This window comes from Aquarana catesbeiana, linkage group LG06 (genome assembly GCF_042186555.1).
Source record: "Aquarana catesbeiana isolate 2022-GZ linkage group LG06, ASM4218655v1, whole genome shotgun sequence".
In the NCBI taxonomy this organism is placed as follows: domain Eukaryota; kingdom Metazoa; phylum Chordata; class Amphibia; order Anura; family Ranidae; genus Aquarana; species Aquarana catesbeiana.
The window spans coordinates 58,958,483-58,984,237 of NC_133329.1; the positions used below are offsets into that span (position 1 = coordinate 58,958,483).

Here is a 25,755-nt window from a genome sequence, read left to right on the forward strand (position 1 = left end):
AGAATGACAGCCAGGCAACAAGCATTTTCAGAAATGAGAAGCCACCAGCCTCCCAACGCAGCCCCTCTAACCCCCTTACTTGCATGGGCACCATATTAACCCTCTGAGGCCATAGTGCCATATCTGGGTTAACCCCTCCTCTGCTGGAGAGGAGACAAGACCCCCCCCGCCCCTCGCTTCCTGCCCTCCCTCTTCTCTTTCTTGCAGAATATTTTTTTAGAGAAAAGCAGAACTCTGAGACAGACGGCAGGAAGCCAACAGAGAAGCACTGAGCATCACCCCGGGGCCAATCAGCAGTCACAGGTAGGTGGTCGGGCACAGGCCGAGCGCAGGGAGAGTGGCAGGATGATGGAGGGGGGTGGGGGGGATGAGAGTCTTGTGATAGAGGTGCTGGCTGTCATTAGACAAAGCTGGACTGAATGATGGAGATCATCAGAAAACTGGTCTGATGTCTCTTTTTACGGTCCATTGCTGGTCATCTATAGACCACGCCGGTGGTGGCGAGCAGATGGCCTCATTCGGGCAACGGGAAATTTATCGTATCGGCCGATATTTTCCTAGAGCCATCCCCAACCAACTACTTATATTGTAAAGTGCTGCGCAAACTGTTGGTGCAATATAAATCCTGTATAATAATAGCACCTATGATAGTGTCTTAGAAGATCCCAGATTCTCGGTATCATAAGAACTTGTGATTTGTGCCACCACCTCCTGTGCCGCTGTATAAAGTCATCCACACAGGGGGGTGGGGGGTACAGATCTGCCACTGATAAGAACATGGAGCTGAGAGACTTCTACAGCAATCCGGCCCTATAAAGAACCCCATGGGGGGACTTCTGCTCTTTATATAAGACTTTAGAGAAATCTCCAAACACTTCTACCATTAACCACTTCAGCCCCGGAAGGATTTACCCCCTTCCTGACCAGAGCACTTTTTACAATTTGGCACTGCGTCGCTTTAACTGCTAATTGCGCGGTCATGCAATGCTGTAACCAAACGAAATTTGCGTCCTTTTCTTCCCACAAATAGAGCTTTCTTTTGATGGTATTTGATCACCTCTGCCGTTTTTATTTTTTGCGCTATACACGGAAAAAGACCGAAAATTTTGAAAAAAAATGATATTTTCTACTTTTTGTTCTAAAAAAAATCCAATAAACTCAATTTTAGTCATACATTTAGGCCAAAATGTATTTGGCCACATGTCTTTGGTAAAAAAAATGTCAATAAGTGTATATTTATTGGTTTGCGCAAAAGTTATAGCGCCTACAAACTAGGGTACATTTTCTGGAATTTACACAGTCTTTAATTTATGACTGCCTATGTCATTTCTTGAGGTGCTAAAATGACAGGGCAGTACAAAACCCCCACAAATGACCCCATTTTGGAAAGTAGACACCCCAAGGAAATTGCTGAGAGGCATGTTGATTTTTTTTTGTCCCAAGTGATTGAATAATGAAAAAAAAAAAAAAAAAAATTACAAAAAGTTGTCACTAAATGATATATTGCTCACACAGGCCATGGGCATATGTGGAATTGCACCCCAAAATACATTTAGCTGCTTCTCCTGAGTATGGGGATACCACATGTGTGGGGACTTTTTGGGAGCCTAGCCGCATACGGGGCCCCGAAAACCAATCACTGCCTTCAGGATTTCTAAGGGCGTACATTTTTGATTTTACTCCTCACTACCTATCACAGTTTTGAAGGCCATAAAATGCCCAGATGGCACAACCCCCCCCCCCCAAATGACCCCATTTTGGAAAGTAGACACCCCAAGCTATTTGCTGAGAGGCATGTTGAGTCCATGGAATATTTTATATTTTGACACAAGTTGCGGGAAAGTGACAATTTATTTATTTATTTATTTTTTTTTGCACAAAGTTGTCACTAAATGATATATTGCTCACACAGGTCATGGGCATATGTGGAATTGCACCCCAAAATACATTCTGCTGCTTCTCTTGAGTACGGGGATACCACATGTGTGGGGACTTTTTAGGAGCCTAGCCGCGTACGGGACCCCCGAAAACCAATCACCGCCTTCAGGATTTCTAAGGGTGTACATTTTTTGATTTCACTCTTCACTGCCTATCACAGTTTCGGAGGCCATGGAATGCCCAGGTGGCACAAACCCCCCCCCAAATGACCCCATTTTTGGAAAGTAGACACCCCAAGCTATTTGCTGAGAGGCATGGTGAGTATTTTGCAGCTCTCATTTGTTTTTGAAAATGAAGAAAGACAAAAAAAAAAATTTTTTTTTTCTTTTTTTAATTTTCAAAACTTTGTGACAAAAAGTGAGGTCTGCAAAATACTCACTATACCTTCTCAGCAAATAGCTTGGGGTGTCTACTTTCCAAAATGGGGTCATTTGGGGGGGGGTTTGTGCCACCTGGGCATTCCATGGCCTCCGAGACTGTGATAGGCAGTGAAGAGTGAAATCAAAAATTTACGCCCTTAGAAAGCCTGAAGGCGGTGCTTGGTTTTCGGGGTCCCATACGTGGCTAGGCTCCCAAAAAGTCTCACACATGTGGTATCCCCGTACTCAGGAGAAGCAACAGAATGTATTTTGGGGTGTAATTTCACATATTCCCATGGCATGTTTGAGCAATATATCATTTAGTGACAACTTTGTGCAAAAAAAAAAAAAAAATAATAATAATTTGTCTCTTTCCCGCAACTTGTGTCAACAATATAAAATATTCCATGGACTCGACATGCCTCTCAGCAAATAGCTTGGGGTGTCTACTTTCCAAAATGGGGGTCATTTGGAGGGGTTTGAACTGTCCTGGCATTTTTATGCACAACATTTAGAAGCTTATGTCACACATCACCCACTCTTCTAACCACTTGAAGACAAAGCCCTTTCTGACACTTTTTGATTACATGAAAAAATTATTTTTTTTTGCAAGAAAATTACTTTGAACCCCCACACATTATATATTTTTTTAAAGCAAATGCCCTACAGATTAAAATGGTGGGTGTTTAATTTTTTTTTTTTCACACAGTATTTGCGCAGCGATTTTTCAAACGCATTTTTTTGGGGGAAAAAAACACACTTTTTTACATTTTAATGCACTAAAACACACTATATTGCCCAAATGTTTGATGAAATAAAAAAGAGATGATCTTAGGCCGAGTACATGGATACCAAACATGACATGCTTTACAATTGCGCACAAACGTGCAGTGACAACAAAATAAATACATTTTTAAAAGCCTTTAAAAGCCTTTACAGGTTACCACTTTGAGATTTACAGAGGAGGTCTACTGCTAAAATTACTGCCCTCGATCTGACCGTCGCGGTGATACCTCACATGCATGGTGCAATTGCTGTTTACATTTGACGCCAGACCGACGCTTGCATTCGCCTTAGCGCGAGAGCAGGGGGGACAGGGGTGCTTTTTTTTTTTTTTTTTTTTTTTTTTTTCTTTATTATTTTTTTGCTTTTTTATCTTATTTTAAAACTGTTCCTTTAATTTTTTTTTTTTTTTAATCATTTTTATTGTTATCTCAGGGAATGTAAATATCCCCTATGATAGCAATAGGTAGTGACAGGTACTCTTTTTTGAAAAAATTGGGGTCTATTAGACCCTAGATTTCTCCTCTGCCCTCAAAGCATCTGACCACACCAAGATCGGTATGATAAAATGCTTTCCCAATTTCCCAATGGCGCTATTTACATCCGGCGAAATCTAAGTCATAAAATGCTCGTAGCTTCCGGTTTCTTAGGCCATAGAGATGTTTGGAGCCACTCTGGTCTCTGATCAGCTCTATGGTCAGCTGGCTGAATCACCGGCTGCATTCTCAGGTTCCCTGTTGAGACAGGAGAGCCAGAGAAAAACACGGAAGACGGTGGGGGGGGGGGGCATTCTCTCCCACTGCTTGTAAAAGCAGTCTAGAGGCTAATTAGCCGCTAGGATTGCTTTTACATGAAAGCCGACCGCTGGCTGAAAAGAATGATACCAAGATGATACCTAAACCTGCAAGCATCATTCTGGTATAACCACTCAAAGTCGTGAATGCTGTACCTGAAGACAAAAATATGGTTAACAATAAAGCACAGTAAACGGTAAAGTATAAAAAATTGCAGACCTGAAAAGCAAACATGATAAAACATAATAACAATAAAACATTGCAGAATAGAATACAGTAAAAAAGAGCAGAACAATAGAGAGAATAGAGAGAGAGAGAATAGAGAGAGAACAATAAAACGACAACTATTATTTTTTATTTTATATTTTTGTTTGTGTTTTTTTTTTTTTTTTTTTTTACACTTTTTTTGTAACTGTAACTTTTATAACTGTAACCGGTTCCAGGTTCGGGTCTCTCAAAATGCGATGGCATCTTGGGAGACCCTGTGAAAGTGTGTCCTAGTCTGTGCAATGCTGTACCCTACGCTAATACTCAACTAGTGAATGGTAGCGTTCAAAACATTCACCAATGCAAAGACCAGGATTGTCAGGACAGGAGGGACAATAATAGCGGGTGTCATGCCTATATCCGCGCTTGCTGCAGACACAACATCTTTTTTGGGGGGGGTTCGTTGGGTAGGGGTACTCGGGAGGACATAAAAATGCCTCTCATGCAGCCGACTGCATTTGGTTGGGGATGTGAATGGGGGAAGTACGGGCGCTGCAGAAGTGGTGGGTTCCCAATTAGGATTGGCGAATGCAGCAGGAAGGGCACTATGGGCATGACGGGCCTGTGTTTGTCTTCTTGGTGGCAGCGGGACACTATTTGTGCTTGCCACCTCACCAGCTTGAACTGCACTTATGGGACTCGCCACGTCACCAAGTGTTACTGCAGTGCTGGTTTGACTACGACCGGGGTGTACTAGGCCGCTGGCGCTTGCCAGTTCACCAAAACGCTACCAAAAAAACTGTTAACGATCGCAGGGATCAGGCCTGACTCTGCGAACGCTGCAGTTATGCATTTAGTGTTTTGTAAGTGACAGTGATCGATCGATACTGCACTTGGGTGGGCTGGGCTGGGCCGGGCGGAGGGGCAAAACGCAGGTGCTAGCAGGTATCTGGGCTGATCCCGCTAACACTGCATTTTTGGGAACCCTAAACTGCTGGGGACGCCAGTATAGATCTGATCGGATCAGATATTGATCAGTTCAGATACTATACCACTAAGGGAGGTGTACGGTGCGTGCGTGGGTGTTAGCGCTACTGGCACTAACCTGACGCTGCCTGGGGCTGGTGCTTGCCAGTTCACCAAAACGCTACCAAAAAAACTGTTAGCGATCGCAGGGATCAGGCCTGACTCTGCGAATGCTGCAGTTATGCGTTTAGTGTTTTGTAAGTGACAGTGATCGATCGATACTGCACTTGGGTGGGCTGGGCCGAGCTGGGCGGAGGGGCAAAATGCAGGTGCTAGCAGGTATCTGGGCTGATCCCGCTAACACTGTGTTTTTGGGAACCCTAAACTGCTGGGGACGCTAGTATAGATCTGATCGGATCAGATATTGATCTGTACAGATACTATACCACTAAGGGAGGCGTATGCTGCGTGCGTGGGTGTTAGCGGTACTGGCGCTAATCTGACGCTGCCTGGGGCGACGCATATCAACGTCGGGTGATCAGGGGGCTAAATCTTTATTCGGTAATAAACGGTGGGTGCCCTGACACTATAAAAAATAAACAAACTAACCAGCGTCACCCGTAACGGTTATACAGTGATCAGTGGTGAAAGGGTTAACTAGGGGGCAATCAAGGGGTTAAAACATTTATTAGGTAGTATATGGGGGTCCCTGTCGCTATAAAACGCTGACGGCGAACCTAAATATTTACGTCCCTAACTAGCGTCACCAGCGACACTAATACAGCGATCAGAAAAATGATCGCTTAGCGACACTGGTGACAGGGGGTGATCAAGGGGTTAAAACTTTATTAGGGGGGTTAGGGGGGTACCCTAGACATACAGGGGGCCTAACACTCACTGCCCTGACACTGTAACTGTCACAAACTGACACCAATACAGTAATCAGAAAAAAAAAAAAAAAAAAAAAACCCTGCTTGGTGTCAGTTTGTGACGGGGGGGGGGGGGGGGGGGGGTGATTGGGGGGGGATCGGGGGGCGATCGGGGGGGGGGGGATCGGGGTGTTTAGTGTGCCTGGCATGTTCTACTGTGTGTAGTGTGTTGGTGCACTTACATTGCAGTCTTCTCTCCTCGGCCCGGAACGGAAAATACCGAGCCGAGGAGAGATGACATCATTTCCTCTGCCTCTGTGTACAATACAGAGGCAGGGAAATGATCCCATTGGCTGAGAGCGATCGCGAGGGGGGGGCCACGAATGGATGGCCTCCCCCTCACCTCCGATCGCCGGGGGAGATTTGCCGACCGCCGCAGGCACCGGGGGGGGGTCCGATCGGACCCCCCACCCGCAGGCAGGCAAGGACGTACATATACGTCCTTTTGCCTGCCCGTGCCGCTCTGTCGACGTATATAGTCGTGCGGCGGTCGGCAACTGGTTAATAAATGAAATAATAATTTAAAAACTGCATCTTCGATATACTCTGGTTATCTTTGTGTTATATTAAAATTTGTTTGATGATCTGAATCATTTAAGTGTGAGAAATATGCAAAAAAAAAAAAAAAATATATCAGGAAGGAGGAAATGCTTTATTCACAGCACTGTACTTGACTTCTCTCACCGCTCCAGCGCCATCCTGTCTGCAGCACTGCTCTCCTCTCTTCCTGGTCTCAAAGGAGACAGAGCAGCGGAAGCCGTAGGTTATCAAAACTCCTGTGACAGGGGAGCGGGGGTATGGCTTGCCTGCACTATGTGTGTTTATAGAAGAAAATGGCCCATCCCGGGAGAACACCCTCACTAGTACTTCCCTAGCTTGATGAAGAGGCACTCTGAAGGAGTGGACAGTGCCAATGGGGGAATACCAAAGAGGAGGTAAGGAACCACTCTCTGGAATATTCTTGCATAGGGCAGGTAAGTATAAACATTTTTTAATTTTAATAGAAAAAAAAATTCAAGTTAGACTTACCGGTAGCTTGTTTTCCAATAGTCTTTCAGGAGAGCACCCAAAAGATCATCGCTCCTCCTCCCGCAGGAAACACCACAATCAAATCTTTATCAGGAGGCCTCCACGTATCATTATATAACAGTATTACAGCAACAGAACAAAAAGGGCGGGTTACTGCTGTCCTGAAAGACTATTGGAAAACAAGTTACCGTAAGTCTAACTTGAATTTTCCCAAAACGTCTTTCAGGACAGCACCTGGGAGAATAATCAAGACTTACCCCATTTAGGGTGGGACAACAGCCTGTAAGACTTTCCTTCCGAAAGCCTGATCCCCAGCCATCAGCAGGTCTAACTCGTCCATGTAGCTGCCTTACAGATTTGTTTGGGGGTGGCACCAGCTTTTTCTGCCCAACTCACCGCCAAAGCTCTTGTACAATGAGCCCGAATACCAACTGGACTCTCTTGGCCTGTAAAGGAATAGGCCTCTGAGATAGCCACTCTCAACCATTTGGCAAATGAAACAAATAATGCGTCTGAACGCCTAAAGTCCTTAGTGGCTTCCAGGTAACTTAATACTACTTTTTTAACATCCGAGATATGGAATTCTTCTTCCTTCTTACCCGATGGATTAGAGCAAAACATAGGAAGAATCATCTCCTGAGTTTGATTTTGGACCGAAGCGACCTTCAGCAAAAAAATTAGGATCTGTCTTCAGAACAATTTGGTCTGAAAAAAATAGAAAAAAGATGGCTCCATGATTGACAAGGCTTGCAGCTCACTAATTCTTCAAGCTGTCGTTATAGCCACTAAAAAAAAACAAACAGTTTTCAAATCAGTTTCAGGGAGGTTAAATGAATGAGTTTGAAAGGTCCCTGGTCAGGGCCTTTAGAACAACTGATAAGTCCCACTTTGGATAGCTTCTGATCCCTACCGTTCTGGACCGGGTGAGGGCTTTAAAGAATCTGATCACTAGGGGTTCTGATGAGATAGACTTTTTCCAAAAATACCCCAATACCAACTTGAACTTTGACAGCTAGGCCCTTGATCGCGCCTTCTTGCAAGAAATCCAGGATAGAAGAAATCTCTTAAGGATCTGCCGGATGCGGTGCACCAGGAGTTAAAAACTTTCCAGACTTATGAATAAATTGCTCTGGTAACACTCTTTCTGCTAGATAGGAGGGTAGCAACCAATATATTTGAAAATCTTTTTCTCCTCAAAAGCTGCTCCTCAGAAGCCAAGCTGTGAGTTTTAGCTTTGCTACGTCCTGGTGAAGCAGTGGACCTTGTATCAGCAGGTCTTGTCTCAACAGAAGATGAAAATACAGGTTGAGTTGCATCTGTAGAAGGGATAAAAACCAAGCCATCTTGGGCCAGAAGGGAGTGATGAGGATTACTTTCGTATCCTCTTCCCGGATTTTTATTATGACCTGAGGGAAAAGCTGAAAGGGGGGAAAAAGCGTAGCAGAGGGGAAATTTCTAACTGTGTGCCAGAGCATCTACCCCCAGGGATGACTCGTTCCTGTTCAGGGAGAAGGAGAGACACCTGTGTATTTTCCTGAGTTGCAAAGAGATCCACTCTTGGCCGCCCCTGTTTCTTCATGATCATATGGAAGAAATCTGGGTTCAATCGCCACTCCGCTTCGTATACCTGGTTTCTGCTGAGGAAGTCCACTACGCTGTTTAGAGTACCCTTTAGGTGGACCACGGACAAGGAAAGAGTATGGAGCTCTGCCCATCTTAGAATGCTTCCAGCTAGGCACTGAAGAACTCTGCTTCTGGTGCCCCCCTGTCTGTTTATGTAGGCCACTGCCGTGGTGTTGTCCGACAGCATCTGTATATGCAGTCCCTGAACTTCTTTGGCAAACGTCAGTAAGGCCATTTCTATTGCCTTTAGTTCCCTCCAGTTTTAAGGACCTTACTGCTTCTCTTGTGGACCACGAGCCCTGACTGAAAATGGGAGTGCTCTGAACTGCCTCAGATATTTCTGGGACCTGGCGGCAATGGGTATGTGGAGGTAGGCATCCTGTAAATCTATTGATGCCATGTAGCACCCTTGGCTCAAAAGGTTTCTTACTGAGAAAATACAATCCATCCCAAATCTTCTGTACTCTACTCGATCAATTTATCGATTTAGCATCTTGAGATTTAGGATGAGACGGTACTTTCCTGAGGGTTTCTGAACGAGGAATACGTGCAAGTAGAAACCCTGGAAGAACTCCCCTGTAGGAACCAGACCAATGACTCAGGAATTTCAGTTCCTAGATTAGCGACTTCATGGCGAGAGCCTTGGCTGGATCCCTTGGGGCGTTTTTCAACAAGAATCTTTTTGGAGGTTCTTCTGTGAGTTTGATCACGTATCACGTTTATTGTTTGCAATTAACTGGTTTGATGCAATGCCTCTCCACTGTGGAAGGAACTCCTAGAGTCTTCCCCCGACCGGGAGGGAGGAGTCACTGCGGCTTTCCGGAAGTCGCAGGAGGATTGAAGAGCACTCCACTCCTACCTTTGGGCTTCTGTAAATACCATGGTTTGCTTTTGCTCTGCGTTTTTCCTTTGTGCTGTCCTATTTGAGGCCATAAAAAACACGCTTACAGGTCTGCACTTGCTTTTTCTTGACCGGAAATGATTTCTTTTTATCAGCCGTTTGGTTCTGAACTAGAATTCATTCTTGACCAAACAGCAAATCCCCTGCAAAGGGAATGCTACACAGCCTGTTTGATGCAGCGTCCCCGGACCAGGTTTTTAGCCATAAGGCCCTCCTAGCAGAGTTCGTGAATACTGCGGACCTGGCCGACATGCGTATAGATTCTGCCGAGGCATCTGCAATATATGATATTGCTGCAGATAAAGTTGTAAAGGAGTCCAAAATCTCCTGTTTTGGGGAATCTGCAGTAACATGGGCTTTCATCTGGTTAATCCAGTGTTCTAAATTCCTAGCGACGCATGTCGTTGCCATTGTTCATCACTGATTGCCAGGTTCTTTTAAGAAGCAGGTCCATCCTCTTATCCATGGGCTCCTTTAATGTGCCCATATCTTCAAAAGTGAGGTCAGTCAATTTTGAGACCTGTGAGAAAGCAGAATCCAGTCTTGTTCCAGATAGTCAGGATTTTCCTCAAAAATGGGAATCTTCTCTTGTGAGCACGAGAAAAAAAATGGTTTCTTCTCTGGTTCCAGCCATTCTTTTTTTTTTTTTCATGTCTGTGATTATTGAATGGACCTGAAAAGTACGGCCTTTTGAGTCTCCCAAACCTGTGTAAATGCAGTCATGCAGGGAGAGCTCCTTTTCCTCCTCTATCCCCAAGGATAGATAGCATGGATTACAGAAGTCCTCCAACCTCTTCTAGTGACATCTTGTACCTAGTGGCGGCATCTGTTTCATTTTCCTCCTCCTCTGAATCTGTTCCATCTGGAGTGAGGGAAGCAGGTTCTTGGGAAGTGCCCTGGGAGAACAGACCCCCTGACAGTATTAGGGAGCCCCCTTGGGATCCTGAAGATGGCTGTGGAGCCCTAGGTTTGACCTAAAGGCTTGAAAAGGCTTGAAAAGTGGCACGGAGCTCATTCTTAATGGTTGTAACCAGATCGCCACAAATGGATGGCGACTCCTCCCTGACTAAATCTGAGATGCAATCTGCACAAAGCAATTTAGTCCAAGCTTCGCTTAATTTTTCTTTGCAGGCAGGACACCTTCTCTTGACTGGTTGAACAGAGCTTTTGGCCTGGACAAACAGAAGAAAAAAAACAAAAGGACCATGCTAAAAAGGCTGCTCCACAGCACAAAGAAAAACGTCTTAATTCCCTGTGCCCAAGCAAGCTGCCACCACATTTTGTAGAGTCCCCTACTGCTAGGCAGAAGTGCTAACCCACTAGCCACTGCACTACACATTCCCAGGGAGAGTTCTCACTGGAGGTGGGGGGGGGGGTGAAAAAAAAAAACCACAGGAGAAAAACGGCCCAAAAGTAACCAAAGGACACTTACCTTACCTTGGCCTTGCTATCCGCTGCTTTGTCCTCCATAGCAGAGTGCACTGCAGTTGAGTGGTGAAAGAAAGCCGGTTCCGGACTCAAAAATGCCACCACGCTGACCCGGAAGTTTAAAAAGGCACCAGGTGACCCTGCCCTCTCCCCCTGCGCTTGCAGCCGGAAATGACGCCGCACGGCCGACCCGGAAGTGCTGTCTCTTCCTGTACACTGCACAGGATGTGGCCGAGGACTCTCCTCAGCCACCAGAACAATGGCGGCTGCTCAGCCTTGCACCGCCACTGTCCCGTGATGCAAGTGGCCAGCAGGGGACCACTGCAAACTGCCCATCTGCAAGTAAAAAGGGCAGCACTCCCAGGCAGTACAGGCTCTCCCCGAGCACGGAAGGGGGAGAGGGAGCCCATGGGACCGTCCAGCAAGAGGCAAGTGGGAGGATCACTCTCCTAGCAAAAAAAACTGATAGGTGAGAACATTTTGTCTCCCAGGAAAGCCCTGGGAGATCATGGCTCCCACCAGAGGTGTTCCTCCGGCTGGAGGAAACACAAAAAACTGATGGAAGCAACCTGGTGGCCTCCTGATAAAGATTTGATTGATGAGGTGTTTCCTGTGGGGAGGAGGAGCCATGATCTCTCAGGTGCGGTCCTGAAAGACGTTTTGGGAAAATTGGCCTTTAACATCTCTATTATGAAGGGCGTCAGCAGGATGGGAACTGAGAGGAATCAACCAACAGGGACTTGCATTTCAAAAATTGTCCCCAGTGGTTGCCAAAATATCTCTTTATACAACTTCATAGTATTTTTACTTAATTTCTATGGAGGAACCAGTCACCTAGATATAAACTTACCACATTTATGTACCCTCTGGAGCAAGGAGGATTGGTCTTTCCAGACTTACATAAATATGATTTGGCAGCACAGCTGGTAACGGCAGTAGGATGGTTAAATCCAAATAAATATAATCCTTCTACAATGTTAGAGGCGGAGGGGATTCATTTCACTGAGGCACTTCAAGCATAGCATTGTTGTTTAGAGGCTTGAAAGCCCCGTATAATTTGACTCCCTTAATGGTAACAACTATTAGGGCATGGAGAATCGGACTAGCTTGTGAAAAATATCCCTGAATACACCCTCCCCCCCCCCCCCCCCGTGGGGGAGTCCCCAATTGCCCCAATTGAGTTCCATTTAAGATCCAAGAGCCTGGGCTAAATTTAAGGTTAAAAACTATAGACCAGGTAGTGCAGGTAAGAAACGTGAAACTCTTTGTAAGATTAATGCAACAGTGGAATATTCCAGCTTTTTTTTTGGTACATGCAACTTTCTCACACCCTTTCTGCCCAATTTCCACAAGTAGTTAGAACGAAGCTAATAAAGAAACCAATATCAGCTCTATATACCCACCTTTTGACAGTATCTTTTATCAGAGATGAGGGAGCTCATCAAGATGGCAGAGGGATATCCCAGACTTAGAGGAAGAGGATTGGGAAGACTTATGGGGATTCCCCTTTCAGACACTGGTCTCTCTGCGAGATAAACTCATACAATTTAAGATAACACAGAGCCCATTATACACCATATAGACTACATAAATTAAGCCCATTAAAAAACTCTCAGAACTGCTGGAGATGGCCATATAATTCTGGACTTGCTCAGCTATCATGTTCTGGGCAGGAGTCATAGGCATGATCGTGGCAGTTTCGTCTGTTGCTCTAGAACAGAACGTGGTGATTTGCCACGTTCTGTAGGATTAGTGAAAAAAAATATCTACACAGTGACAAAGAACACAAATAAGCTTACTACTTTTCTATGCGAGAAAGGAAAGTGTATTGAACTGGAAAAAAACAGCTCTACCTTCACTAGCCTTTTGGAATTATCTAATAAATAGTAAATTTACCTCTATCTAAAGATACAAATTGTAATAGAAAAAATAAAATAAATATGAGAAAGTATGGTCTAGTTGGATAGCAGATCCTACAACTGCAGCTTAACAGTCTATGGACTACACATAGGAATAGGAATATGGCAAGGAAGATAGACGGGAGTGAACGTGTGGAAAGTTTAGAGAGTCATACAGTGGGGACAGAAAGTATTCAGACCCCCTTCAATTTTTCACTCTTTGTTATATTGCAGCCATTTGCTAAAATCATTTGAGTTCATTTCTTTCCTCATTAATGTACACACAGCACCCCATATTGATAGAAAAACACAGAATTGTTGACATTTTTGCAGATTTATTAAAAAAGAAAAAGTGAAATATCACATGGTCCTAAGTATTCAGACTCTTAGCTGTGACACTTATATATTTAACTCAGGTGCTGTCCATTTCTTCTGATCATCCTTGAGATGGTTCTACACCTTCATTTGAGTCTAGCTGTGTTTGATTATCCCCTTCCCGCCGACCGAACGCATATATGCGGCCTCGGCTTTCCGGGGTTATACCGGGATGATGCCCGCAGCTGCAGGCATCATCCCGGTACCGTTGTTTTCAGCGGGCGATCGGCTACCCGAGTATAACAACCGATGCGGCTAAAAGCCGCTCGGCTGTTATACCGGAGGAGCGGGAGGGGACATCCCCCCCCTCCCGCCGCCTCCCGCCGCTGTTACCGGGCCTCCCGTGCGATCGGGAGGCCCGGTGTCCGTTCCGCTGCCTTCGGCGGCTGGGGGCGGACTGGAACGAAGCTGCGAGCGGCTTCGTTCCAGCCTTCTTCTTGTAAATGCGGAAGCGACGTCATGACGTCACTTCCCGTTTACTCGGCTGCCAATGGCGCCGAATTTAAAAAAGTACACAGTATTCAGAATCGCCGTTTTCGGCGATCTGAATACTTTGAAGTGCAGAGGAGGGATGGGGGGTCTTTTAGACCCCCGATCCCTCCATAAAGAGTACCTGTCACCACATATTACTGTCACAAGGGATGTTTACATTGCTTGTGACAGCAATAAAAGTAAAAAAAAAAAAAAAAAAAAAAAAATTTTAAACACAATTTATAAAGTACAAAATTAATACATAAATCCCAGCCTGGCACATAGCTTTGGCATCACCTAGAAAGGTCACAGCTCCATTGCTGGCAATAATTGTATTGTGGATACAATCAACTGATTACATAGAATCTGGCAAATGTCTGGTATTATATCATATCTAATCATATAAAGGTCTAATACAATATATAATATCTAATCATATAAAGGACTAAAACAATATAATATCTAAGCATATAAAGGCTTAATACAATATATAAAATCTGATTATATAAAGGTCTAATACAATATATAATATCTAATCATATAAAGGACTAATACAATATATAAAATCTAATTATATAAAGGACTAATACAATATATAAAATCTAATTATATAAAGGTCTAATACGATTTATAAAATCTAATTATATAAAGGACTAATACAATATATAAAATCTAATCATGTGAAGGACTAATACAATATATAATATCTAATCATATAAAGGACTAATACAATATATAAAATCTAATTATATAAAGGACTAATACAATATATAATATCTAATCATATAAAGAACTAATACAATAAATAATATCTAATCATATAAAGGACTAATACGATATATAATATCTAATCATATAAAGGACTAATACAATATAAAATATCTAATCGTATAAAGTTCTAATACTATATATAAAATCTAATTATATAAAGGACTAATACTATATATAATATCTAATCATATAAAGGACTAATACAATATAAAATATCTAATCGTATAAAGGTCTAATACTATATATAAAATCTAATTATATAAAGGACTAATACTATATATAATATCTAATCATATAAAGGACTAATACAATATATAAAATCTAATTATATAAAGGTCTAACACAATATAAAATATCTAATCATATAAAGGACTAATACAATATATAATATCTAATCATATAAAGGACTAATACAATATATAAAATCTAATTATATAGAGGTCTAATAAAATATAAAATATCTAATCATATAAAGGACTAATACAATATATAATATCTAATCATATAAAGGACTAATACACTATAATATCTAATCATATAAAGGTCTAATACAGTATATAAAATCGAATCATATAAAGGACTAATACAATATAATATCTAATCATATAAAGGTCTAATACAATATATAATATCTAATCATATAAACGTCTAATACAACAACCTAATGGTACAAAAGGATACTATAACTGTCTAATGACAGTAAAAAAAAAAGTATTAAAATGTTATTAAAGTGGAACTTCAGTCATTTTTTCATGTTTCCATCTATTAAATCTTCTGCCCTTGTTGTTGTTTTGACTTTGGATAGTCAAACAGTTTTTTTTCTGCCAGTAAATCCCTTATACAGCCCACTTCCTGTTTCTTGTCTGATATAGTCTAATGTTATAAAAAGGGAAATATAGAAATAATGCTATCAAGGGGTAATATAACATCAAATGTCAAAAAGAGGTAATACAATGTTATAAAGGGTAATATACCATCCAGGCTGTTATAGAGGAGCAATATAATGTCTGATGTCATAAAAAGGTATTATAATGTTATAAAGGGGTAATATGACATGAAGCGATAAAAAGGTGTGTTAGAACACCTAGATTAATGTTATAAAAGGGTAATATAAAGTTATAAAATGGTAATATAATATTCATTGATATAAAGTGCTAGTAAAAAATCTAGTCCAATGTTATAAAGGGTGATATAATAATATAAAGGTGTAATATATTGCCTAATGTTATAAACGAGTAATATGACTTTTACTGTAGTAAGAGGATATTGTAACATCGAGAAATGCTGCTGCAGGCCTCAAAACACAATCATAACATTGGAGTAATGTTTCTGAATGTTAAACGCGTCAGATTACCAACCTCAAAAGAAATATATGAAAAAAAAGTCAGTTTAACAGTCTACCAGCCCACGGAGGCAGAGACACAAGGTTTCTGCCAATTCCGGTGTTCAGATGTTGTAATGTAATAATAATTCACCCTGGCTGTGACCAGTCTGACTCCTTGCAGCCTTTTGCTCTCAGTTAGAGATCTCAAGTTTGGCATGGATGATTGTCCACTGCTGGGTACTCAGCTATAGCCCCATGAATGTAGGACATGATGTAAGCCATATTATGGGCTATTTGGGGGCCATACACAGTCCTGGGTAATGTGCAGACAGTGATAAGACTTTGCAGAAGAAGGCTTGGCTCATGCCTCGTGCTGATTAGAATTTCCTCCTTCTGATTTTGCTTTTTGCTTTTCTTTTTTTTTATCTCTTTCACTTCTCTCTTCTGCTTTTGCTATAAAGCTCTTACTTTCTTCTCCATCTCTCAGTCACCCCAACCGAGCCCAGAACCCCTTCCACTGCCCTGAGACACGACTGTGCAAAGTGCAGCAACTAAACTGATCCCTCTGTCATTGTTCTGCCATATTCAAACATCCAATGAATGCAGATACCACAAATTGGTCACTATTTTTAAGAAATCTGTCTACCCTTAATCAAAGAGCCATGTGTGTGCATACTCCTATCACATACTGTAGACTATTGATGCTCAAGATTAAAACATCTAATTTGTTAAAAGCATGCTAGAAAACAGTAAATCCTGCTTGGATCCAAAAGGATAGTCTTTATAAGGTTAGTATTGCATAGATAGCTTGCAAACATCAAGTGAAAATGTTCCAGTTTGTATACTATGTATCCCCCTGAAATCATGGGTTGTATTTGGATACAATATGTTAGCAACCAAGCTTTGTAACCACAGTCTGCACTTCCAAATCCCCTAAATTTATTGGAATGTATTTATGCTTAGAATCCCTTCCATTCTTCAGGACACTCCTTCTCCAAGTCACTTTTCCTCCACCAGGTTATGTCTCTCCTCCATGTCACTCCTCTTCCTTCAGATCAATTCTCCACCTCCAGGTCACTTCTCCTCCAGGTCACGTTTCCTCCTCCAAATCTTTTCTCCTCCTCCTCACCTTTCCTTTTCCAGGTCTCCTCTAGAAACCCCTCCCCCTCCAGATCACCTCTCCTTTTAAAGGCCACATCTCATCTAGGTCAAATCTCCTCCAAGTTACGTATCTTCCTGAAGGTCATATCTCCTCCTCAAGGACACCTTTCTTCCCCCGGTCACATTTACTCCTCTGGGTCACTTTTTCTCCTTCATATCACATCTACCCCTCTGGGTCACTTTTTCTCCTCCACTACACATCTCCAGGACACATCTCTTTCTTGCTGTAGGTCATTTTTCCTCCTCCAGTTCACCTCTCCTCGCCCAAGCCACTTTTCCTCCTCTAGGTCACTTCTTCTCCAGGTAACATCTCCTACTCCAGGTCATATCTCCTCCTCCAAGACACTTTTCTTCCTTGCTTGTCACATCTACTCTTCGTAGTCATTTTTTCTCCTCCACGTTACATTTGCTCCTCTAAATCACTTTTCTTCCTTAACACTAAAAATACTTGATGAACTCTCTTCCTCCAGGTCACATCTCCCATCCTCTTCCAATTCACTTCTCCTTCAGGTCATGTCTCCTTCTCCAAGTCACGTCTCCTCTTCCAGGTCAATTTTGTCCCTCTTCACCTCATCTTCTCCAGGTCACTAATTCTTCTTGAAGACATTTTTCCTTTTTCAAGTCACTTTTCTGCCTCTAGGTCACCTCTCCTCCTCCTCGCCTCTTCTCCTCCAGGTCACCTCTCCTTCTATACATCACGTTTCTCCTACAAGTCCCCTCTCTTCTTTCTTGTTACTTCCCCTCCTTCAAATCATTCTCCAGGTAACTTTTCCTGCTCTCTCCAGGTCACTTCTCCTCCAAGTCAAGTTTCCTCCTAAAGGTCACGTTTCCTCCACTAGATCACTTTATTTCCTCCATGTCACATCTCCTCCATGTCACTTTCCCTACCGGACACGTCTCCTTTTCCAGGTCACTTCTCCTCCAAGTCTCATCTCCTCATGCAGGTCTCATGTCTCCTTCTCCAGGTCATATCTCCTCCACCAGGTCATATCTCCTCCACCAGGTCACCTCTCTCCCTCCAGGCCACTTCTCCTCCAAGTCATGTCTTCTCCTATGGGTCATGTCTCCTCCACCAGGTCAGTACACCTCCTACGGATCACATCTCCCCCTACAGGTCACTTTTCCTTATGCAGGTCACGTCTCCTCCGATAGGTTAGGTCTCCACCACCAAGTCACTTTACTTTCTTCAGATCACTTCTCCCCCTTCAGGTCACCTTTCATCCTTTAAACCCTACCTCCTCTTTTAGGTCTCTTTACCTCCCCCAAGTCACTTGTCCACCTTGTAGACCCTTCTCCGGGTCACATTTCATCCTCCACTTCTAATTGTTCAAAACTGATTGGAAGCTGTGAGGCATCACAGTTTCATTGGCTTCCTCTAGATCATTTCTCCTCCACCAATTCACTTATCTTGTTCATCTTCATCTGTCCACAGCCCTCACCATGAGTCGGAAAGTTGTCCGCACCAGCAAGTTCCGCCATGTCTTCGGCCAACCAGTGAAAGCCGACCAGTGCTACGATGACATCCGAGTGTCGCAAAACACCTGGGACTCCAACTTCTGTGCTGTCAACCCCAAGTTCCTGGCCATTGTGGTAGAGGCCAGCGGGGGTGGAGCTTTCCTGGTCTTGCCTCTATCTAAGGTAGGTCAGAGAGGGCATTCGGATGGCTTTTTTTTGTTGTTGACTTTGAGTGTGTGGTTTCTGACTTTCAGGGTTCTAGTGTCATGACATGAAATCAGTGAAGTTAGTTTTGACCTCTATGCTGCTGTGTGTATTTAAAGCTTAGCTCCGAGTGGGAGGGGCTGCACTAAAAGCCAATCAGCTGCATGCACATGTGCCAACATAAAAAATGAGCAAAGCTGAGGACCCATGGGGTGGATTGCTGATACCCCGACTGGGTATCTCCGCCAGAGAGCTGCTTCCACGCTGCTGGAACACAGGAACAAAGTATCATAGCTAGGGATTGCAACCAAGAACTAGATGACAATAGCTTAGGTACAAACAGGAACAACCTTTATTGAAAAGTCACACAGAATTTATACCACACAAAATGAGATAAGAGCTTGATCACATTATCCTAAACAATGCCCACCCCAGACAGCCCAGCGCCTGCATAGCAGTACATGGAGTAGAGACACCCATACAGTATAATATTAATCATTTAGGGGTGATCCCGGGGTATCGGCGACAATCCCGGGGTACTATTCAATAACGCCATGCCCCAAGGTGATACAGTCCAAAAATCGACGTCATCCGAGGTCAGGGGTAGCTTGGTGAGAGTTCCACAGCCGCAGCTACTAAACCCCGGTAAGATGTTGTGGTGCAAACATAAGGGAACAGTTCTTCAAAGGTGTAACAAAAATAGAAATATAACCAGCCGCGACCCGTCCATGAAGGACGTATGGGCGTCCCACCCCCATCCATCCCTTGCAGGACGCCGGATGCATGAATTCCAATAGGGGGGGGAGGGGTCTGAAGCACCTGATTAGAGTCAGAGGCTCTAATAGGCTTCAAAATAGGGTGGGCTCGGGGCGCAGAGAATGCGAACGGAGCCCACCCAGGTGTGTTACAACAGCAAATGAATATTCGCTATTGTGACACTGATCCTCCTCCTGGCCAATCAGGAAGCAGGTATTGAGACCCATCACCCAATTGGCTGAAAAGGCAGGCGATCCTATTGGATGCCTAGCAGGAGGGGAGGAGCTGCACAATGGAAGCAGCCGTGATGGAGATGAGGACAGGGAGCCACTACCTGCTCCAGACCGACCGGCAGACGGCGGGGGGGGGGGGAAGGGGGTAGGTGGCGCTGGGCACTCGAGGGGGGGGGTGTTTATTTGCCTCCACCCCCCCCCACAAAAAGCCACCACTGAATATAACAAATAACAGGTGGATGTGGACAGAAAAAGCCACTGCAGGCAGATGCCCGTGACAGCCCGTGACAGCCCTCTTGGGGAAAAGGTAACCCTAAGAGGGGGGGTCTACTTAGTCCTGGGTCTGTAGTCAGTGGGAAGGATGCTGGCCTCTTCAGGAGCCCAAGTCGCTGCACTTCCCGTGACAACACATTAGTGTGTTGCTGCTCATTCCCTATCCAATAAGAAGGCTGTGGGCGGGCTCTGACACTATATTCCTTAAATCTAATAGAGAATAAGTGGTGTCACCCTCCTGGTTGTACTGTCTGGCAGGTGTGCATAAGTCACAAAAGTGGATGGACAGAATTACAAAGTCTTTTGGCAGATATGCAGTTTAAAGATTCTTATTATGGACATGTACTGTTGTACTTTGATGTTGAAGAAATAAAGATTTTTCTAGCCCAATGCTAATGCTGCGTCAGGCCTCATGCACACGGATGGTGAGAGGCTGAAATTTTGGCAAATGCGGTTCTTCTTAGCGAAGCGCAATCTTCCTATTTGCCTAAACCTCCTCAGAGTTTATCAATCACCAATGGCCTAGATCCGTGAACCATTTATTTGCAGATCAGACGTATTTGTGTACAAACATTCCACCAATCATATTTGATTCGGGGAGAACGATGTTGACCAAATTTACAAAATCTCTTGATTCATCCCCTCCAATCCTATTGTGAATGAGCTTGTCTTTTCTATCAAGGGAATTTGTATCTTCACGTTATTGTTCTTTTAGCGCAGTTCACAAACTTCTGATGGCGTCCTGTGTGTCAGGAAGCTGTGGTCGGGGACAGGATGTGGGCAGGCAGAGCAGGTGAAACGATTATTCTGCACGCATTATAGACATATATGTACATAAATGAAGCTGCAAGAAAACAGAAGAGCTCTCAGACCGGATACACTCGGGGTGTATCTTGTCCGCTGAGTATGCAGAGGGCTGCGATCTGTAACAACCAATCAGAATTCATCTTTCTGACAGCTCTCAGTTGATGAAAGGTGATTGGTTGTGGGCTTCTTTCACACTGTTAGTCTCTGCACAATGAGATCCGATTGCTAAACTCTATGGTGTAAACCAGGGATAGGCAATTAGCGGACCTCCAGCTGTTGCAAAACTACAAGTCCCATCATGCTTCTGCCTCTGGGTGTCATGCTTGTGGCTGTCAGAGTCTTGCTATGCCTCATGGGACTTGTAGTTCTGCAGCAGCTGGAGGTCCGCTAATTGCATATCCCTGGTGTAAACTGTCTGGGATGGAATTTTCTGCTCAGTGGAGAGATTTCTTCCCACTTCCTGTTGTGTCTACAAGACAGGAAGTAAAGAGAAATCTCTATAATAGGGCAATGTCCTATTGATTGGCAATGAGCACTGCAATGTAGGGAGGTGGGGGAGTCACATTTTACTCCATACAAGTACCAGTATTTATTGCAGCAGATCAGGGTGGCAGACAAGCAAGGGAAGGTTGGTATTGGCTCTTTATGGTCTGTTCTGTAAAAAAAAAAAAAAAAACACTACTATGAGTGCGGTGCAGGTTAATTTGTCAATTAAAGCTGAGCTGTAGACCAAAGGTCTCCAAACTATGGTCCGCTACAAGATTTTAGGCAGCCTGCAGCTAGGGGTCAGTGGGCTGTCACAAAGGTCTTCAGATCAGCTAATGGTCTCCATCTATCCCCAGCTGCCACACACACCTCCCATTCCCCTCCAGTCATTGTATTGTCCATGATTGCTATCCTACAACCAATCATATGCTTGCCCCAGCTTTCACAGGTCGAAGGCTCCCAGCCATGCTGTAATGGTGAATTCTGATGTAAGGAGGGACTCAGGTGTAAGGAGGACTCTGATTGGGACCATGATGTAAGGGGGGACTCTGATGTATGTATCTAAGGTGTGTAAAGGGGGACTCTGATATAAGGATGGACTTTGATGTAAGGGGAGACTCTAATGGGGACCCTGATGCAAAGGGGGACTCTGATGGGGACTGTTATATAAGGGGGGACTCTTATAAGAGGAAGATTCTGATGGGGACCCTAATGCAAGGGGAGACTCTGATGTATGTGTGGACTCTGAAGGACATTGTGATTTAAGGGGTGATTCTGATGTAAGAGGGGACTCTGATTGTGACCCTGATTTTAGAGGGGACTCTGATGTATGGGTGGACTCTGATGTAAGAGGGGACTCTGATGGTGACCCTGATTTTAGAGGGGACTCTGATGTATGGGTGGACTCTGATGTAAGGGGGGACTCTGATGGGGACCATGGTATAATGAGGGACACTGATGTATGGGTGGACCCTGATGTAAGAGGATTCTATAGGGGGTTCCTGATATAAGGAGGGACTCTGATGTAAGGGGGTACTCTAAAGGGGGCTTTGATGCAAGGAAGGACTCAGATGGGGACTGTGCTTTAAGGGGGGATTCTGATGGGGGCCCTAATGCAAGGGGAGACTCTGATGTAAGGGTGGACTTTAATGTAAGGGGGGACTCTATTGGGGACATTGATGCAAGGAGGGACTCTGATGGGGACTGTGCTTTAAGGGGAGGCTCTGATGTAAGGGAGATTTTGATGGGGGCCCTAATGCAAGGGGAGACTCTGATGTAAGGGGTGATTCTGATGTATGGGTGGACTCTGATGTAAGAGGGGACTCTGATGGGGACCCTGATGTAAAGGGGGACTATGATGGGGACCATGGTGTAATGAGGGACACTGATGTATGGGTGGACCCTGATGTACGAGGATTCTATAGGGGGTTCCTGATGTAAGGGGGGACTCTGCTGTAAGGGTGGACTTTAATGTAAGGGGGCACTCTAATGGGGACTTTGATGCAAGGAAGGACTCTGATGGGGACTGTGCTTTAAGGGGAGATTCTGATGTAAGGGGGATTCTGATGGGGGCCCTAATGCAAGGGGAGACTCTGATGTAAGGGTGAACTTTAATGTAAGGGGGGATTCTATTGGGGACGTTGATGCAAGGAGGGACTCTGATGGGAACTGTGCTTTAAGGGGAGGCTCTGATGTAAGGGAGATTCTGATGGCGGCCCTAATGCAAGGGGAGACTCTGATGTAAGGGGGGATTCTGATGTGGACTCTGAAGTTAGGGAAACTCTCATGTAAGGCTCTGATTGCCCCTAATTTTTTTTTTACCATTTCTTTGTTTTGCTTTGTTGCAGTTTTGAGTATGTGTAATATATATGATGTGACCCTCATACTGAAAAGTATGGAGACTGTAGTTATTATTACACCCTTAAAAAAAAAAAAAAAAAAAGTTATATTTTAATTTTTTATCTTTTAAATATAAGCAATCTAAGTGCCTGAATGTGACCTGGTATTAGCCTATTGCAGTTCCTGTACAGCAGGGTTGGAGTGTGAGAAGAAGAAGCAGTACAAGTAACCAATCAGTTCATGTGCTGACATGAGGCATGTTGATAGGAGAAGAGAGCAGAGTGACTGAGATGAGCTCATCACTTGGCTGCTTCTCCTTTCACTGTCCAGTCACAGGCTGGGGTGGGTCCAGGATGCCCTGAACTTATAGGAAGTGGGTTGAATGATGCTGGCCATTAGACTGAGGACACCTCTGTTCAGAAAAAGGTACTGCATGGGAAATCTCTGGCTTGAAGCTGAATCTTGCAACAAAAGCTTTTTTTTTTTTCTATGTAATATTTTAATGGGCTATTAATTCATTTTAATCTCGGTATGTTTGGTTGGAGTTCTGATTTAACTACAAAATATCCCAGGACATTATTTTAAAAAATAGGCATTCATATCATCTCTGTGACCCGTATACCCATCAGGTTAATAAAGAGTGTCTAAACCCAAGAACAAAAATGTCATGTATTGCAGCTTACCAGTCCTTAGATGAGGTGGCTGCATTTCTAAAATTACAGAGAAACATGGGCAGCGCAGTGGCTAAGTGGTAGGACTTCTGCCTGGCAGCACTGGGGTTGTTGGTTCAAATGTTGGTTCAAATCCCAACCACAGCACTGGGGATGTTGGTTCAAATCCCAACCACAGCACTGGGGTTGTTGGTTCAAATCCCAACCACAGCAATGGAGTTTGCATGTTCTCCCAGTGCCTGTGCGGGTTTCCTCCGGGTACTCCGGTTTCCTCCAACACTCCAAAGACATGCTGGTAGGTTGCTGTCTAAATTGGCCCTAGTATGTGTATGTATGAATGTGAGTTGGGGACCTTAGATTGTAAGCTCCTGGAGGGCAGGGACTGATGATTGAATGTATAATATATATGTGTATTGATGGTGCTATATAGGTACCTGTAATAAATAATATCTGTTGATCCTGTCAGAAATCCAGTGTTCTTGTAACTCCTGGTGCATATGATTGAAATAGAATGTTCTAAGCCTTCTTCTGAACTACCTAACACCTCCCTACATGTAATGGGGATGAGCTGGTGTTCTAGACTGAAAAGGCTGCTCTTCCAATAGGTACAGTATGGTGAGTGATGTCACCCTAGGACAGGAAGTGTGTTACTGGCAGGATCACCAGTTAAAAAAAAAAAGGAAAGCATTTAGGAAGGTTGAGTTACTCCAGCAACCGATCTGGCCATATACCAGCCTGGGATGTGATTGGCTGTTATGAGTTAACCTGAACAGATTTTCGCTTTAACCCCTTAACAACGATTAAAAAAAAATCTGACTGTACAATTAAGTTGTACCATGTGTGGCCGATGTTATTGCAAACGGCATATTATCATTGTTGCTTTCAGAAAGCAACACTGAGAGCAGACACACACACACGCGCAGTCTGGGTCATACTGAGCTGTGATATCGGCACACAATGCCCTCTGTGTGTCCCCGTGACACCCTCGCTGTGTGTGAGCGGGGGGGGGGTGTGACATCGCTGCGGGGAAACCAAGTCATCCCATGACCGACATGCAATGTGAGCAGAGCAGACCATCATTTAAGGATTAACCCTTTAAGTCCTCCAACACCTAACCTACAGATTTTCTTGAAAAATGATGCTTAGGGCTGTTTTGTCTCTATTTATAAAGCTCCATGAAAGAGGACCTGTCATGGCTGGGCTAACACAAGAATCTGAATATTCAGTCTTAAAGTGCACATATACGGTAGTCAAAATTTCTAATTACTTTTTTAAATTTTAAATAGAGTGGTAAAAGTTTAAGCCTCCTTTCAGGTTTTTATCTCTAAAAGATGAAAGAGTCCAATTATTTGTAACTTGGACATATAAAACATCCAACGCGTTTCAAAGGCCAAAAACATTACTCCTTCATCAGGGCTTAACAGCAATGAGGACTTGATTGGAGGAAACAGTAACCAAAAAGAATTGTATTAAATCTCCTTTAACTTTCCTTATTATGTAACCTGCTAAAGGCCAGGATGAAAAGAGGGCTTCCATTACACTTCTGCTTCAGACACCCCTGGAATGTAGCACAGTGAGTTAGATGGCACAGAGTGACAAGGGTGCTAGAAGTCCAGTCCATGGAAGCTCCAATCTGGAGACATTCTTGGCTATGGGGTGCTTGAGAAGACCCACAGGAAGGTAGTTGCATGGCTTGACAAGCCAAAATAACACCAGACGGTCAGCAGAGGCAAACTATAGTCAGGGTCCAGCCGAGGTCAATCAGCAAAGGCAAGATGTGGACAGCACCTATCCAAGGTCAAACTGGGAATCAACAGAGACAAGCCGTGGTCGGGAACCAGCTGAGGTCAAATGGGAAAACAGCAGAGAAAAGCCTTATCTGGAACTAGCCAAGACAAGCCATGGTCAGGAATTAGTCAGGGTCAAACCGGGAATCAGAAGAGACAAGCTGTGGTCAGGGTCTAGCTGAGGTTAAGCTGGGAACTAGCAGAGACATGATGTGGACAAGAGCTAGCCATGGCCAATCTTGGAAACAGCAGAGACAAGCCGTTGTCAGGAACTAGCCAAGCTCAAA

The 25,755-nt window shown here is 43.9% G+C and overlaps 1 protein-coding gene across 1 annotated transcript in view; it reads left to right on the plus strand.

Moving 5' to 3' along the window:
* Nucleotides 1-178: 178 nt before the first annotated feature.
* Nucleotides 179-25,755, plus strand: part of CORO1A (coronin 1A) — a 70,547-nt gene continuing 44,970 nt past the window's right edge. The window contains exons 1-2 of the mRNA XM_073636009.1: nucleotides 179-303; nucleotides 18,390-18,595. Coding sequence (XP_073492110.1) covers nucleotides 18,398-18,595 — 198 coding nt within the window. The 5' untranslated portion in view covers nucleotides 179-303; nucleotides 18,390-18,397. The remainder of the gene's footprint in view (nucleotides 304-18,389; nucleotides 18,596-25,755) is intronic.